This window comes from Cydia pomonella, chromosome 13 (assembly GCF_033807575.1).
Source record: "Cydia pomonella isolate Wapato2018A chromosome 13, ilCydPomo1, whole genome shotgun sequence".
In the NCBI taxonomy this organism is placed as follows: domain Eukaryota; kingdom Metazoa; phylum Arthropoda; class Insecta; order Lepidoptera; family Tortricidae; genus Cydia; species Cydia pomonella.
In genome coordinates this window covers 9,194,931-9,212,442 of record NC_084715.1, presented here as the reverse complement: position 1 = coordinate 9,212,442, position 17,512 = coordinate 9,194,931, and the positions used below count along the sequence as shown (strand labels likewise).

Genomic DNA, 17,512 nt, shown 5'->3' with positions numbered 1-17,512 from the left:
CATGTGAGCTGTGCGTTTAGTTGGCCTGCTGCCCATAAGTACTTATATATAAACAAAATACATCTACTTTCCACTGAAAATATAAAAATTATTTTAAAAACCGCCTTAAAACACCCAGGAACTAAAAAGCCAAAAAAATGAGTGGTACATATTTACATACAATTTCCTGATGTGTTTGAAGTAGATAATTCCAAGCACGGTGTCGGGTAAATTGGAACGGCAATGTTTATTAATTCGTCCAAATTAGGTATAATAAAGTTTATTTAGAATTATGAATTTATTAAAATTAGATAGGCAGATAACCAAACTAACGGTAAGCGTAAAAATTGCTTCGGTTTGTGACATTTTTATATCTTTTTAGAGCGTTTGATGTGTTTGCGATTCCCCCACTCTCGGCTAAGAAATTATTAAAATGAATTAAAGTCGTACCGAGCACATAGTGCAGGGCGCGCCGCACAGGTTGGAGCAGGGTGAGTGCGGGCATTTAACCTCGCACTTGCGGCGGCACGGCGGGCACACCTGGTTGCATGGCTCCTCGCATCTGCAACATGAACGAGGTCAGGTGTAAATCACTCGGCGATTTCGTCGCACCGCTACAAGTACATGCGGTCTACACCAGTTCTGGTGTTTAGCAGTGGTTGCCGCGCACAGCTAAGAAATGGACGCATTAAACCTGTTTGAAAGAAAATGCCATGCCAGATCTTAGAATTGATCATTTCATAAAATTATCGGTTGGCAACATCATGAATAGACAAATCTAACCAAGCCAATCATGAAGTGATCAATTCTAAAATTGTATTTGATGAAATGATCATTTGATCAAACAAATTGTATCTGTAGAAAAAGGCGGCTTTTAAAAATGTAAATGCGAAGTTTCAATGCTTTCAATCTCCCGTACAAGATTTAAATATAGAGCCATTTTCACATGATATATTGGATTACCCAATTAGGACGCACGGAGCAGCGCGCCACACGGCGCTGTGCACGCATACGTATCTGTGTCCGCAGATGTTGAGCTGGTGGCAGCGCGCGGCGCAGGGCCGGTGCAGGCGGCCCTGGCGGCAGCCGGAGCACGAGCCGCCGCATGCGTGCCCGCAGCGGAGCAGCGCGCCACACGGCGCTGTGCACGCATACGTATCTGTGTCCGCAGATGTTGAGCTGGTGGCAGCGCGCGGCGCAGGGCCGGTGCAGGCGGCCCTGGCGGCAGCCGGAGCACGAGCCGCCGCATGCGTGCCCGCAGCGGAGCAGCGCGCCACACGGCGCTGTGCACGCATACGTATCTGTGTCCGCAGATGTTGAGCTGGTGGCAGCGCGCGGCGCAGGGCCGGTGCAGGCGGCCCTGGCGGCAGCCGGAGCACGAGCCGCCGCATGCGTGCCCGCAGCGGAGCAGCGCGCCACACGGCGCTGTGCACGCATACGTATCTGTGTCCGCAGATGTTGAGCTGGTGGCAGCGCGCGGCGCAGGGCCGGTGCAGGCGGCCCTGGCGGCAGCCGGAGCACGAGCCGCCGCATGCGTGCCCGCAGCGGAGCAGTGCGCCACACGGCGCTGTGCACGCATACGTACCTGTGTCCGCAGATGTTGAGCTGGTGGCAGCGCGCGGCGCAGGGCCGGTGCAGGCGGCCCTGGCGGCAGCCGGAGCACGAGCCGCCGCATGCGTGCCCGCAGCGGAGCAGCGCGCCACACGGCGCTGTGCACGCATACGTACCTGTGTCCGCAGATGTTGAGCTGGTGGCAGCGCGCGGCGCAGGGCCGGTGCAGGCGGCCCTGGCGGCAGCCGGAGCACGAGCCGCCGCATGCGTGCCCGCAGCGGAGCAGCGCGCCACACGGCGCTGTGCACGCATACGTATCTGTGTCCGCAGATGTTGAGCTGGTGGCAGCGCGCGGCGCAGGGCCGGTGCAGGCGGCCCTGGCGGCAGCCGGAGCACGAGCCGCCGCATGCGTGCCCGCAGCGGAGCAGTGCGCCACACGGCGCTGTGCACGCATACGTACCTGTGTCCGCAGATGTTGAGCTGGTGGCAGCGCGCGGCGCAGGGCCGGTGCAGGCGGCCCTGGCGGCAGCCGGAGCACGAGCCGCCGCATGCGTGCCCGCAGCGGAGCAGCGCGCCACACGGCGCTGTGCACGCATACGTATCTGTGTCCGCAGATGTTGAGCTGGTGGCAGCGCGCGGCGCAGGGCCGGTGCAGGCGGCCCTGGCGGCAGCCGGAGCACGAGCCGCCGCATGCGTGCCCGCAGCGGAGCAGCGCGCCACACGGCGCTGTGCACGCATACGTACCTGTGTCCGCAGATGTTGAGCTGGTGGCAGCGCGCGGCGCAGGGCCGGTGCAGGCGGCCCTGGCGGCAGCCGGAGCACGAGCCGCCGCATGCGTGCCCGCAGCGGAGCAGTGCGCCACACGGCGCTGTGCACGCATACGTACCTGTGTCCGCAGATGTTGAGCTGGTGGCAGCGCGCGGCGCAGGGCCGGTGCAGGCGGCCCTGGCGGCAGCCGGAGCACGAGCCGCCGCATGCGTGCCCGCAGCGGAGCAGCGCGCCACACGGCGCTGTGCACGCATACGTACCTGTGTCCGCAGATGTTGAGCTGGTGGCAGCGCGCGGCGCAGGGCCGGTGCAGGCGGCCCTGGCGGAAGCCGGAGCACGAGCCGCCGCATGCGTGCCCGCAGCGGAGCAGCGCGCCACACGGCGCTGTGCACGCATACGTACCTGTGTCCGCAGATGTTGAGCTGGTGGCAGCGCGCGGCGCAGGGCCGGTGCAGGCGGCCCTGGCGGCAGCCGGAGCACGAGCCGCCGCATGCGTGCCCGCAGCGGAGCAGCGCGCCACACGGCGCTGTGCACGCATACGTACCTGTGTCCGCAGATGTTGAGCTGGTGGCAGCGCGCGGCGCAGGGCCGGTGCAGGCGGCCCTGGCGGCAGCCGGAGCACGAGCCGCCGCATGCGTGCCCGCAGCGGAGCAGCGCGCCACACGGCGCTGTGCACGCATACGTACCTGTGTCCGCAGATGTTGAGCTGGTGGCAGCGCGCGGCGCAGGGCCGGTGCAGGCGGCCCTGGCGGCAGCCGGAGCACGAGCCGCCGCATGCGTGCCCGCAGCGGAGCAGCGCGCCACACGGCGCTGTGCACGCATACGTACCTGTGTCCGCAGATGTTGAGCTGGTGGCAGCGCGCGGCGCAGGGCCGGTGCAGGCGGCCCTGGCGGCAGCCGGAGCACGAGCCGCCGCATGCGTGCCCGCAGCGGAGCAGGGCACCGCAAAGCGCCGCACACTGAGAGAGCAGCATCTCCACTGATACAGATCCTTAAACAATATATTTATTCATTTGACGACCGGTTTGGCCTAGTGGGTAGTGACCCTGCCTACGAAGCTGATGGTCCCGTGTTCAAATCCTGGTAAGGGCATTTATTCGTGTGATGAGCATGGATATTTGTTCCCGAGTCATGGGTGTTTTCTATGTATTTAAGTATAAAATTTATATGTTATACATATCGTTGTCTAAGTACCCTCAACACAAGCCTTATTGAGCTTACTGTGGGACTTAGTTAAATTGTGTAATATGACCTATAATATTTATTATTTATTTATATGTATTTTATATCTTTTTGGTTACACTATATACTGATATTGGAAACTGATATGCTTGAGTCTTATGACTTCATTGAAAAACGTAAACACAAATTTACCTGTTCGTATAGCTCATCGAGGCACGTTACAAGAAGCTGGACGTTATGGCGATATCACACGGCACACCGCACCGCGCTTGACAGGCGTGGCCGCTCTCCTTCGATCTCCCTTTCATTTTGGACAGGTGTCAGATAGTTCCTTTTTTTCAAAAGTTACCTGTCTGTGAGGCTTGCCGCGACACGTTACAAGGCAGCTGCACGTTATGGCCACAAGGCGACGGGAAACTGCGCGGAGTGATTTCTGTACACTTGGACATATCACACGGCTCGCCGCACGGCGCTTGACAGGCGTGTCCACACGCCATTACACGTTCGCATTTCAGTCTGCACAGGTCTCGGGTTGGCTCTGTTCCGCATTCGATTACTATTTCGTGGTTGCAGCCTGGGATGGGTTTTTTCGTCTGGAAAAATAATAGGTATTTACTACTAAGACTAAAATCGTGTCTAAAACAATCAGAATTTTTCATTATATTTTGTTCGCAATACCGTGGAATATCTATATCTCCACAACATGTGCTGATAATAGAAATGGCGCCTAGTCTTTCAAAGATTGCATACCGCATGCATATGATCCGGGTGAACTAGTGGTTATGGCATCTGCCCTGAGCACTGGAGGCCTTGGTCAATGTTTCTTTCGTAGATGGAATCTATTTCAATTCACAACGAGCTTAAAGTTTTTTCACTCCCAATCCCAGCACATCAGAAAATTTACCTTCTGCTTGCAATCCCCGCATTTCTCGAAGCACAGCTTCTTGCAGAAGTGGCCGCAAGGCAGTGAGCGCGCGCACTTCTCTCGGCACTGCTTCGCGTTCACATCTTCGTGACAAGCCACTCTCTTCGAGTGTGTACAACCAGACCTCTTCTTGATAACCTAGAGTTCCAACATACCATTTTTATTGCTAATATTAAGTAATTTACTTAAAAGTAAGCTCAAGAAATGCGAGCCATTAGAACCGAGAAAGGAGCAAAGGTCATGCAAAATAGAAAATTATCTGGAACATCTGTGTCTAGGAACGTAATAGGGCCTTCGCTAAAATGTGAAAGACGCCAGCGATTCAGTGCTTACATTGTATACTATTTGTAAATTTAAGAAAAATAGTACCTCGAAGCATGAATTTGTATTTGACTAAAGGATCTTATACGACCAATGAAACTTTGTTGGCGGTAACATACCTGGACATTGCATTCAACACACTCTTCGAAACATGAACGTAGACATTTGTGTTCGCCGAGGTCCCCTTCCAAGTTAGCCGTGCAGCCTTTCTTCGCCTTCGGGCACGCCTTCAGGCAAGTGTACTAGAAATTAAACGTTTCTATTACAGGAAAAGAAAAATAAAGCTTTGCATCAGGTTTAAATAACGCCCTTGATTAAAAAAAATATTAACAGTCTGATTATGATAATAGAGATAAGCAAATTATAGGTATGTACGTAATATCTTTTAAATTGGGTACTTGACACATGTTGAATATTATAACAAAATTTAGTTAAATGGATAGAAAATGAGCCATCCATTATAAAAATGGAATTTAAAAAAATATACTGAGATTATAAAAAAATAAAAGGCTCCGAAGTCTAAATTTTTTTTTTTGTCTTTCACAAATAGAAAATAAAATGGTACCATTCGATTCCTTACATGAAAAATAAATTATATGACAACTATACACATAAACGCAATATTTCAGGGTCAAAATGGCAATTTCCTTGATCTTCCATACATTTAGGACAGACTTATATAATGTGACGTCACATCACCTTATCATTTTGTTAGAGGCGTTTCAATCGTCGACTGCGAGCGTCAGACTTTAACTCTCATTTCTGACCTTTGTGTTGCTTAAATGCCATGAGTCCTATATAGACATTTGATCCTCAGGAAAATCAAGATCGTTTGACATTATTTAAAAATAAAAACTGGCCAAGAGCATGTCAGGCCATGCTCAGAGTAGGGTTCCGTAATTATTCTTCCGTCACAATAAGCTAAACTGAAGCTTAAAGTATAGTAGATTGTTAACCAAGGGATGAACTGTGGATGTACGTCTTTTTACTATGAAGGGGAAACATTTTGCGATAACTCAAAAACAGCTAAACTGATCATGTCCGCTATAGTTTTCATTTAATTTCTTTCTTAAGCTCTACTTCCAAGATTTTTTCCATATTTTTTGGACCTACGGTTCAAAAGTTAGATAGAGCGATTATCTCCGAATATATTCACATTATCAAAAAATGTTTGTTGAAGACCCCTATTAGTTTTGAAAGACCTTTCCAACGATACCCCACACTGTAGGGTTGAAGCAAAAAAAAAAATCACCCCCACTTCACGAGTAGGGGAGGTACCCTAAAAAAAATAACATTTTTAGATTTTATTGTACGACTTTGTCGGATTTATTGTTTTATATACCCATGCCAAATTTCAGGTTTCTAGGACTAACGACCACGGAGCAAAGCCTCGGACAGACAGACAGACAGACGGACATGGCGAAACTATAAGGGTTCCTAGTTGACTACGGAACCCTAAAAACAGTCGAGTAGCCAATTATCATAAAATGCTGTTTTGAAGTTACGCGAAATATTTGTGTTACTTGTTCACGATGGGAGGTCGCTGTACGGACTCTTTTAGATGCAACCGGAGAACCACAAAGCTGAGGGTTTGAGTACCTTACCTGCATCTGGTGTGGCTCATAATTGACGTGACATGTCCTGTGGCATGCATAACCGCACTTGAGCCTATTGTTGGGGCACTTGCAACGCTGTGAGGGTTCAATAAGGGCTCCTTACCCGCACGTGGTCCGGTTCATCATTGACATACACGTTCTGCGGCATGCGTGACATGAGATTGCTGTCGGAACACTTGCACCGCTGAGGGGCCAATAAGGGCACGTGGTCGGGGTCAACATCATCATTGACGAATGGAGTGACATGTCCTGCGGCATGAAGAACTGCACTTGAGTCTTCCGTTGGGGCACTTGCTCCGCTGAATCAGTAAGGGCACCTTACCCGCAAGTGGTCAGGGTCATCATAGACGTGACATGTCCTGCACGCGTGACATGAACTTGCTGTTGAGGCACAGTGCACAGCCAGCTGGCTAGAGTAAGGACACCTTACCCGCACGTGGTCCGGGTCATCATTGACGTGACACGTCCTGCGGCACGCGTGCCCGCACTTGAGTCTGCTGTTGGGGCACTTGTCTTGGCATTTGACATCGGATGTCTTCATGTAACACTCTTTCGTTGCCTGAAATATTTAGGTACATAGTTTTGAAGTATATTCCTACAAAAACTTTCTTATTTGTTAACATATATGCTTTCATGCAATCATAGGGCCAACTTAATTTCGCTCTTGAATACCTACTGCTTAAATAGTATAAATGGATAGGTACTCAATTTGCACTTATGTACCTACTTCCATTTTTCTGTAGGTTTGTAAAGATGTGTGTTAGTTGCTTTTGTTAGGTAAGGCTACGAGAGCCTCAAGGGTACACTGTGTTGACAAGGAGGGACCTGATTCAGGTCCCATAAGTTGTCACGGAATTAGATTTCTGACCTCTGGAGTGGCACAGTCCATATTGCCCTCATATTAATTATAAGCTATGCAAAGACAGACTCACGAGGAAGACGTATCTACAGTTCATATAGCCACTACCGTTTAACTGAGTCAGATGGTAAGAAGTTATTATCAGTCAGCTACGGATGAGTTGAAGATTTGGCTCCATTAGTAAAAATTTGATATGTAAATTAGATTTACTTAGTCCCTAAAGTCCGGAGGAAAATCACCGCGCAACTACCAACCGCCTGAGATACGTGGTACTTATAGTTACTAACTTGGTGTCCGCAATCAGGTAAAGTGACATCGACCGGCGCTGTACACTGTATAGATGGATCGCCAGGCTCCTTGAAGCACGCAACTGCTTTAATGTGGCCGCAAGGAAGCGACTTCTCCACGAGCCGCTTGCACGGCTGGCACTCTTTGGCGCATTTGAACGGGCATTTGTGTCCTTCGATTTGGCAGATTTTCCTGTAAAATATTGGAATGAATCATCACATCTTAGCTTATTACCTATGCATCAGGCTAATTACAGAGGGCCTCTGTGTGATAAAAAAAGGTTCACTTTTTAACACCACACGATTGAATAAGACGGGCACTGTTTTTGTTACTCTATCACGTTACATAGATAAATATGACCGTCATATGCGCTCTGAATATTACGTTGATTGCGACAAGAATGCTATATCTCAAATTTTAACTCATAAAAAGACAATTTGTAGTTTAATATTGTTTATTGTTCCCTATTACGGAAAGTTATATGCCAAAAAGACAGGAAAATGACACGCCGACAGGGGGAAGACAGTCTTGGAGGATTTGTAAAGGAAATTTATCCTCAAAGGCGGAAAACTGAGGCTTATAATTATGATGACTATGTACCTTTCACAATCCTTGGTGCATTGTATTTTCGCATGTACCAAGTCATATGCGTGGCAAACACGAGGGCAAGCATGCCCACACGGTAAGTTGTATTTACAATCCAATAGACAACCGCCTTCGGGAACTTTTACGAAATCACTCACTGACTTTATCTGTAAACAAATCTTGATTTAAACAGATATCAGTTTGCAATAAGTAAGTAAAAAACTGGGCTAAAAGTTGTCATTCGATCTAACCGTAGTAATTTGTCCGTTGTGATTATCACATTTTAGCTTCAAACTTGTTCCAAGAGATCCATTTTTCTCCAATGTAGCTGCAATTTTCGTCCATAGTTCTGATTTCCTCTTGAGTAAATCGATGTTTCCAAATAAAAAGAAACCTGTAAAAAAAATCATCATACAATATTATAGTACTTTTTATTGCACACCACGTTGTTGGTCTTATCGTAGGTATGCAAGTATCAAGTAGTTGATTGGTTGAATCTTCATAACCTTGAACTAAACATAAAAAATACAAATATAATGCAATTTAAACCTCAGTTTATGCGAAACTTAAAAACGCAGCTTAGCCATTAACTATAAATATAACAACCAAGCTTTGAATTGCATAAATTCTTCCAATTACACAAACGTAAACTGGAAACTCCATATCCAAAAAAATCACATCAATCTATCTATATTTACATATGCTCTATGGGAAGTAAAAAAACATGCAGATGTTAAAACCGCATTATGTACAGTCACGTCTGAAAATATCGATACGAAAAATGTGCCCAAAATATGTATACACTACCTTAATATATGGACAATAAAGCCGTGTATATATATTTTTGGCACTTTTTTCATATCGATATTTTCATACGTGACCGTACCTACATCGGTTTTGCTCACTCCTGGATCCGATATGGTATAATTGGTATAGTTATGTGGGGCAATAGCACCAACATATACGAAATATTTATACTTCAAAAGAAATGCATAAGAATACTTACCATCATAAAACAAACAGTTAGTTGCAGAAATCATTTCCATAAACTCGACATATTGACATTGATCTCTTTATACATACTGGAGATATGTAAAGCCCGACCAGAAATATATGATCATTGTCAAAAGGGCGCTGTTATTCTCATGTATAGGGTAACAGTTCAGTTTCGTATGAAAAATTTTCTTTCCATTACCAAAAAGACCCGACTACCTCACATTAATGCCCAAGAAATACAATTCCCGTTCCGTTTTCAAATTTAAACATCCATAGCTCTAGTCCATATATAATGTGCATTAAGATTTACGATAAACTTCCAATAGATATGAAAAATTACAAAAAGACAATATATTTAACAAAAATCTTTAAAAATATTGAATACTATAATACTTTTATAACATGCAAGAGTTTTTTTGAAAATTAAATTACAGGTATTAAGCAAATTACAAGGTCTCATAGGTATATTTAAAATTATTATGTTTAGATTAAGAATATGTTAAGTAGGTACTATTATTAGTTAGTTACATGAATAATTGTAATTTGCAGTGCCCTTACAGGGTTCATAGCTGTCCGATATCCAAATGTAACACCTAATGAAAGCAATAAATGATTACTGATTACTGATACAATTTTGGTAAGAACTATTTTTCAACTACTACTCTGAGTCTGAACTATGGAGTTGGAGTAAACCATGGCCAATATATATTTTAATTAATGGGCAGTGTTGTGGATCTCGAAAAAGAACATGAAGGTTTGAACAACAAAGGTACAATTCTAATACCTGATTTTAGAAAATTATACTTACCGTAACAAAGGTACCTACCTAGCATCGAGACTTAACTAACACAATAAGCTCGTAATTCTATGGCCTTAACTAGTCTCCTACCTACCTTCTCTAGCCCTGGACAAGGCGACGCAGATCCTGTTCTCGGTGCCCAGGAAGCCGATTCTGTCGTTGTCGTTGTTGCGAACCAGCGACAGCAGTATTATCTTCGACTCCTCGCCCTGGTAGTTGTCCAGGACTGTGATCTTCACGTTTGACAGATGATTGTACAGTAGTCGTTGCTAAACATACGAAGATTATTTTTATTTAAGGGTGGAGCTTGATTTAATGTTCGGAAAAATCAGTGAGCAGAGAAACTTACTTTTCGCATGTAGAACAATTGGCCGGAGTAGGCGGCAAGAATGGTGACTTCTTCGGGTTTGTAGTCTTGCTGCATCAAGTAATTTGCCAGACTGAGCACCAAGTCAGCTTCTTGGGTGTTTGTACGACTTGAACTATCGTCTTCGCACTGTAAAGTATAGTTTTTTTTTTTTTCACTTAGATTAGTTGTTATTGGCTAAATACAGGTAATGGTATATATATTTTAAGTGGGATAAATTGTCGCTCGCGTCGCGTCCGACCCACATTGACCGCATCAGGATTACAGCGTGAGTTTAAAATAACATTCAGATAGATGTACAAGAACATACACATATTTAGAGTGTAGAGAATGTAGAACATCTTCAATTCACCTGTTCTTTGTAGTCATGCGAAAAGAAGAAAAGATTGTGCGCGACACCGCGCACGGGCGGGAAGTCCTCGACGGAGCGGTGGTTCTGCAAGTCGGGGTAGATGTGCGGCGAAACGAGCGCGGCGATCTCGGGCCGCATGCGGTGCTGCACGCCGAGCCGGCGGCTGTGCACGCCGTTGCGGATCATGCGCTCGAACAGCGACACCTCGAGCTGGTAGTGCCGCGCCAGCCGCATGTACGCCGCCGACGGCCGCAGCTGCTGGTGGTCACCTGCAAGCGACAACAACCGTTACCTCAACCATGCCATCATCATGCCTACATGTACAACAAGAAAGATAACTATTGAGGAATTCAACATCAACATACCTATGAGAATCAAGTGCTGGCAACTTTTTGTAAGAGACGTTACTATATGCGACTCCAGGACTTCTGCAGCTTCCTCTACCACCACTGAAATAACAATCTTGTCAAGTTAAATAAGATAAGTAAGCATTAAAATGGGAAGGAACATTTTCAAATATTTTGATTTGTGTTTTCTAAAGTAGGTAGTTGCCCTACCTACTAAGTAATAAATTGGAGTCGTCACCGTGTCTTTAGTACATACTCGTATACTCGTATGACATCTATTTCAGTTTACATCATAGAAGTTGATAGATATGAGTGATTCTCAAAAAAGTGGCATCTGCAGGTTAAAGTTAACAATAATTTTTTTTATTGATATTTTGCGCTTTTAAGAATGAATAATATTTTTCTAAAATTTCCAAATTTCTAAAAGGGAACAGAATGTTAATACAAATGAAGAAGTTTTATGGCGAGTTGAAGTTTTGAGATACAGGTTACAGTTACACTACACATGTTAGGAGGGAAATGTAGAACGTTAAAGTTAGCTTTAAAATAAAATAATATATGATCTTACTTATATAAAAATAGGATATAAGTTGAAATTCATCATAAGGCCTTTAACATCTTGACAGATGATTTATGCAGCGTTTGTATGTGAGGGACAACGTCTCTCGTGGCCGTATAAGCCAATGCGGGACCGGCATTTGCGACCACATTTATGGCAGCTAAAGGGGGAGGGGGGAATTAAATATTTGTTTAAAGAGAACGCTATGTTTATAGTTTGGGTGTAAAAGTAATAATTCCCAGCAAGCTTAAAATCGTTATCATACCTTCATTTGGGCCTAAATGCCTGTAATCCGAGTTTGCACAATAGCAGGAGGCGTGCATAACTTTTTTTATTTTATTTCAGTTTTTTGCTTGTAGCTCTAAAACGGTACGTCCGACGGAAAATTTGGCCTAATCTTGATGAAAATTAATATATGAGGATCTGGAAGGTACCTTAATATGAATTCATAGTCAAAGTTTGTAAAAAAAACAGCGCTGGCTTGGCGTAGTGACAGCGGACATGATGGAACAGAACAATCTCACACCTGAGGATGCTGAAGACCGGGCAAAGTGGAGAAGATTAAGCAGGAAAGCGGAGCCTGGCGATAGGCCGGGAAAACGCTAGGTTGAAGAATATGGAATAATCATGTTAAAATCCGAAAACTCCTTTTCACCAGTGTCTGATCCACGAAACCTTGTTGGTAGTGCCAGCAGGGCTGCCAGATCGTATAATTCGATACGAATTTCGTATAATCGGACTGATTATCGTATCTATCATGTATAGGTAGTCGTTCGGTATAATTGGATACGAAAGAACACGAATGGTTATTTCGCATTTCTATTTCAGCACGGGATTAACAGAGATGGATTGCCAACTTGATAATATGATACGGTGACGGGTTGAGTGGCTTTTCTCTTTAGACTCATCACCATTTGATCGGTTTGGTGTTTTATATGATGGGTGTTTGTTAATATGTGAGACTTGTTTTACGTTTTTGTGCTGTGTTTCGGTGCTGCTTATTAAGTCGGTTTTTGAAGTAAGTATTAAAAAGTCGGGTATAATCGTTTTCTTATAATGCAATCGAATTTCGTATAATTTTTGACGTTGGACTGTATAATCAAGATTTGTGTACTGGCAGCCCTGAGTGCCAGTGTAATTGATGGTGGGTTCCTTCTACATCGAGTGGTGTGTCAATCCAAGGAAAAAGGTATCTCCCAAGGCTAAAATTGATGAACATCTCTTGGGATTGCGCAAACTCGGATTACACGCATTTAGGACCAAATGAAGGTATTGAACCGATTTCCAGCATGCTGGGAGTTCGGTTTAAAGAATCTTTATTGACTAAGAAATTGCAGAAATTTCACTTAAAGACAACTTATAAATAACTAACTTAAAAAAAAACAATACAAGTTACGCAATAAACAAGCACTTATTATGACAATGTTTAACAATAACACAGTTGCATTGAGAAACTAATGATTACAGGATACTCGTAAAAGACATAAATAAAACTAGCAATCGACCCTATGCTTTGAATATAAGGTTTAGATTTGATTGGTTAGTAATAGGAACATACGTGGGTATCTTTTTTTGTGAGACTTATGAATGCCAGACTTGTTTGCAGAGCCAGTTAAACGAGACTTTTAAGCAGTAGTTAATTATTGGTTACAGAAAAGACAATATTTTGACAAATGTGTATTTGTGTGAGTTAATAAAAATATATTATTATTTATTAATAATTTTTTAAGTAGGTACATTACTATATTTTATGCTTTTTAGATATATGCTTTAAAAACCCTCAAAGAGTTAATTCCTCAAAAGGTGTTTTTGCCTATATGTATAGCAGTCGCTTCCGTAACAGTAAACTTCTCTCATTCAAACATGCATAGTCGCAGAAAGAGGTTCCCATGGGATAGGGCACTACCGCCTGACTCCTGTGTTAAGCGCGCTAGTGTTACTCTTACTCTGTGTCTGATATGGACACGGCTAAAAAGAAGCATCACATCAAAAATGATCCGCTAACCTAAAACTTCGGCACGCTCACCGGACTCGCAAGGTAGTTCAGGGTGAGGGTGACTGACTGATCGTAGAATTCTTGCAGAAGGCTTATTAGAACGGCAGCAGAACTCGATACATTAACATTACTGAAGTCGAACGAAATACGGAAGGGGCACTGGATGGCGGTGGGAGAGCGAAAAACTCCTCTCTACTACAGTTCATAACCAATGGAGTCTGAGTGTTATTAATCTTCTTCAAAGGAAAGAGCCAAGTTCCCCACCGTGAAGGTGTGTGAAGGTGTACGTACGGTTTTTAAATATTAGGGCTCTTTCCCACTCAACATCCCGTTTTGCGGTTATCTACTACAGCGGGATCCTGCTGAAAACCGTACCCGCAAAAAAACGGAATGTTCAGTGGGAAAGAGCGCTTAAAATGGGCTTCGCACTAGTCTATTGATTGTGAATTTCGGTTTTGCCTACAAGAAGGTTATGAAAACATATAATAATAAAAAGAGTCTAAAATCACGTCCTGCATTTCCTGTTTCTGAACATCCGGGCCTGCACAAGCTGAGGATATAATGCTAGTGAAAGGGTCATAAATAGACTGAAAGATTTTATGAATACTTATATGGATCGAGTCAGAAGTCACAATCACATGCCAAGTCTTACATTAACCTGTATATTGATCACAGGTTAAAGTTAAGTAGGTTACAGAAAATGAATTTTTTAGATTTTATCTCTTAAACGGAAAAAAATACGAATGTCTCGCTTTAAGCAGAGATGGATGTACCTTCATACAATATTAAATTGATATTATTACGTTATGCTCCATACCAATTTCGCAAAATAATTCGTCTTGGCAATATTTTATATGAAAATGTTTTTGATGGAATAGTGTATTTCTTTACGTATTTAACAAAATGTAAACAAACCACAATATGGCATTTTATTAGGCAAGAATATTCAAGTCAATTAATTTAACTCGATGTGACAAACTTACAGAAGTTTTACTATACGTAATATTAATACTCAACGTAACAATGAAGCTGCTATTATTGTGCTATTTGGCTGATACGAATATATCGGGATGAATTGATTTATCAATATATATTAGTAGTTTAATTTTTTAATATTTGTTATTATATGGTCCTATAATTCGTTTTTTTAGCATTAGAAAGAATATGACGAGTCATCATGACTCGTCATATTACATCTTGACGAGTCTTTTTATTGCAAAAACTCTTTAAAAATAAGTAGAGGCATAATGTAACAATTATAAATCATATACGGTTATTTACATTGTTTTGCTTTCATAAGTAATAGTTACTAATTTAAAAAAAAGCGTTTTTCAATAAAAAAAAACGTGTCAAGATTTCTAATTTCTAATGATAAAAAAACGAAATATAGTAATGAACCTAACGAGACGAATTCTTTAGATATTTGAGGGTAGTGGTTCAAAAGTTTCAAAACATGAAAATCGGTTGAAGCCAGAACGATAGGGGACGGATCATGGCAGTTTTTTCTTCAGACGGAACACGAAAACACGCGTATTGTTATATGTGATGTGTCTATAGTGTATATCTTCATGTTTTTTTTTTACATAATCAGGTACTTAAACATAAAGAAATACACTATAGACACATCACATATAACAATACGCGTGTTTTCTTTTTACTTAATCACAATAAGAGATTTATTCACGAGTTCTCGAGGCATTGAGTTTTTTCCCGCCTCGACGATGGACAAATTTCTCGAGATTTCTCGCCTCGAGAATTCTCTGAGATACAAAGAGAGCGCCACTAGTATGAACGAAGTTTTGAAAGGGACATTTTTTTGTAAGGAGCGTTCTTCTCCTAGTGAGTATTGTATTATTTGATTCAAAAACTTGATGACAGGTTAAGATGCCACTATTTTGAGAATTACTCATATATTAATATTTATGTGGCACCTGTAAGACTCTTAAGTCATGCAGGTGCCTAAAATTAATTACATCATTTTAAAATTGAAGGTTTTATTTAATGTCGTTTGTAACACCTGGTGCAAACACAATTATTGTCTTTTACTTTACCTATTGGAGGTGCTATTTCCGCTAACAACTTGCGCAGTCTCGCTGCCCCACTCGTGGTCATTCCGATGACTCTAGTTCTCTTCAGTACGGACAGGTCGACCATCATCCTGGCCTCTTCATAGGCCACTGCGACAGAGCGCAACCTCTCCTGAATTAACAGACGAAACAAATGAAAATCATGTGATTTGGCCTTCAACAACGTTCAAATTATTTACATGTATTATTGTATATTTAGGAGATACACAAATTGACTAAGTCCCACCGTAAGCTCAACAGGGCTTGTGTTTCGGGTACTTAGACAACTATATACATTATATATTTATATATTGTATATAATATAAAAATACTTAAATAAAAAGAAAAGAAAACATCCATGACTCAGGAACAAATATCCAAGCTCATCAGACGGATAAATGCCCTTACCAGGATTTGAACCCGGGACCATAGGCTTCTTATAGTAGATACCCCTGTAATGGAACAGGAACCGATAATGGGACATAAAACCACCAATTTTGTAAAATAAGTAACTAAAACTAGTTTATAAGCATTGGCAACATATTACCCTATACAAGAGTCAGAGCTTCTTAAGTATGATGTTTCATTAAATTTGCTTTTTTCTTAAGAAATTGGCGCCTAGCCAAAAGTTGTCGTAGAACTGAAAAAAGAATCAGTAAGAATTCTGAACAACTCCGCTAAGAGATATGAGAGCGTAGGTATTTTAAATTATAATAATATATTTACTTCGTGTAAATTAGAATTAGTTTTGTTAATTGCAGTTACCATGAGATTAGGTATACAACACATTATGTTGTTACTCCAGAGATGTAAACAAAAATTGATTTTTGCCCAAACCCATTATAGGAGCTGTTAAACTGCATACCTCCTATGATGGGACAATCTTATACAATGATGCTTGCCATGCCATAATTTCATGTTTTAAGAATACATACGTAAAATGTAGTTAACAAACATGTCATCTATTTTAAAATTTCACGTTTGTGGCAGTATGTTATGATAGTCAGTAGCATTACTGCAGCAGTATTGCAACGCGACATTACTGCTGGCCGCATTTCTGAGGCAGCAATGCAGTCGGCAGTCATGTCGCGCTGCAATACTGCTGCTGTAATGCTGGTGCAGTCTGAATACGAACGGTACCTTAAGGTCTTGTTTAACGCCGCGCAAACCCGCATGGGATTTTAGCTACATTGCAGACTATTGAGGATATAGTACATTGAATTCTGCCGACCGATCAAATACCGCAATGTAATGAATCTCGTATGCGACTTCTCTCATAGTCAAAATTAGCCCTAATACATATATTGAATTGTAGAATATCGGATGCGGAATTAATATCGTTGTCCCTATTTTGCTCATTCTAATATTTCAGATCGCTAGGGTCATGTACTCATGTCCCATTATAGGGGATCTATCACTGGTTCCTTTCCATTACCGGGGTTCCATCACTGGAGCTTTGTGATCCATGACTGGAGATAAAAAACATAGTTTTAATTTGTTGATTATGTGGAAACGAATTGCAGTATCTTTTTTACAATACGCCTGAAATATAAAAGACGGATAGGACATTCCACTTTTAACACGCTAAGGAGTAGAATTTTTACATGTATCAGGGAAATGTCACAAATGCTACAAATTTGCTCTTAAATGTCCCATAACTGGTGCCGTTACCATAACCTCTAAAAGTACAGCAAAGATTAGTGTATGTTTAATTAATGTAAAAGTAGGTACCTGCTTAGGACACTAACCTCGATTTGTTTAATTTTTTTCTTCACGTCCTCCATGGCTACGTTGGCCCATTTAAAGTACAATGACCAACGCTCTACACGGGGAACAGTAGTTAAATCTAGTGCATTGGTTAGGCGAATCCTTGGAGCTCGGGACCGGTGTTCCAACATATCCTTAAGGAGAAGATTTAGATATTTTAATTGAACAGAGAAAAATATAAAGAATGGA

The 17,512-nt window shown here is 42.8% G+C and overlaps 1 protein-coding gene across 1 annotated transcript in view; it reads right to left on the bottom strand.

The window, feature by feature from the left end:
* The window catches only part of LOC133524135 (NFX1-type zinc finger-containing protein 1-like), a 38,340-nt gene that overhangs the window by 5,205 nt on the left and 15,623 nt on the right, over nucleotides 1-17,512 (bottom strand). Inside the window, exons 10-24 of the mRNA XM_061859990.1 lie at nucleotides 17,305-17,457; nucleotides 15,542-15,689; nucleotides 10,954-11,037; nucleotides 10,589-10,857; nucleotides 10,219-10,365; nucleotides 9,964-10,138; nucleotides 8,326-8,468; nucleotides 8,090-8,241; nucleotides 7,489-7,681; nucleotides 6,773-6,901; nucleotides 4,846-4,968; nucleotides 4,385-4,543; nucleotides 3,830-4,073; nucleotides 3,127-3,289; nucleotides 430-541 (exon numbers count right to left, since the gene is read on the bottom strand). Coding sequence (XP_061715974.1) covers nucleotides 430-541; nucleotides 3,127-3,289; nucleotides 3,830-4,073; nucleotides 4,385-4,543; nucleotides 4,846-4,968; nucleotides 6,773-6,901; nucleotides 7,489-7,681; nucleotides 8,090-8,241; nucleotides 8,326-8,468; nucleotides 9,964-10,138; nucleotides 10,219-10,365; nucleotides 10,589-10,857; nucleotides 10,954-11,037; nucleotides 15,542-15,689; nucleotides 17,305-17,457 — 2,394 coding nt within the window. The remainder of the gene's footprint in view (nucleotides 1-429; nucleotides 542-3,126; nucleotides 3,290-3,829; nucleotides 4,074-4,384; nucleotides 4,544-4,845; nucleotides 4,969-6,772; nucleotides 6,902-7,488; nucleotides 7,682-8,089; nucleotides 8,242-8,325; nucleotides 8,469-9,963; nucleotides 10,139-10,218; nucleotides 10,366-10,588; nucleotides 10,858-10,953; nucleotides 11,038-15,541; nucleotides 15,690-17,304; nucleotides 17,458-17,512) is intronic.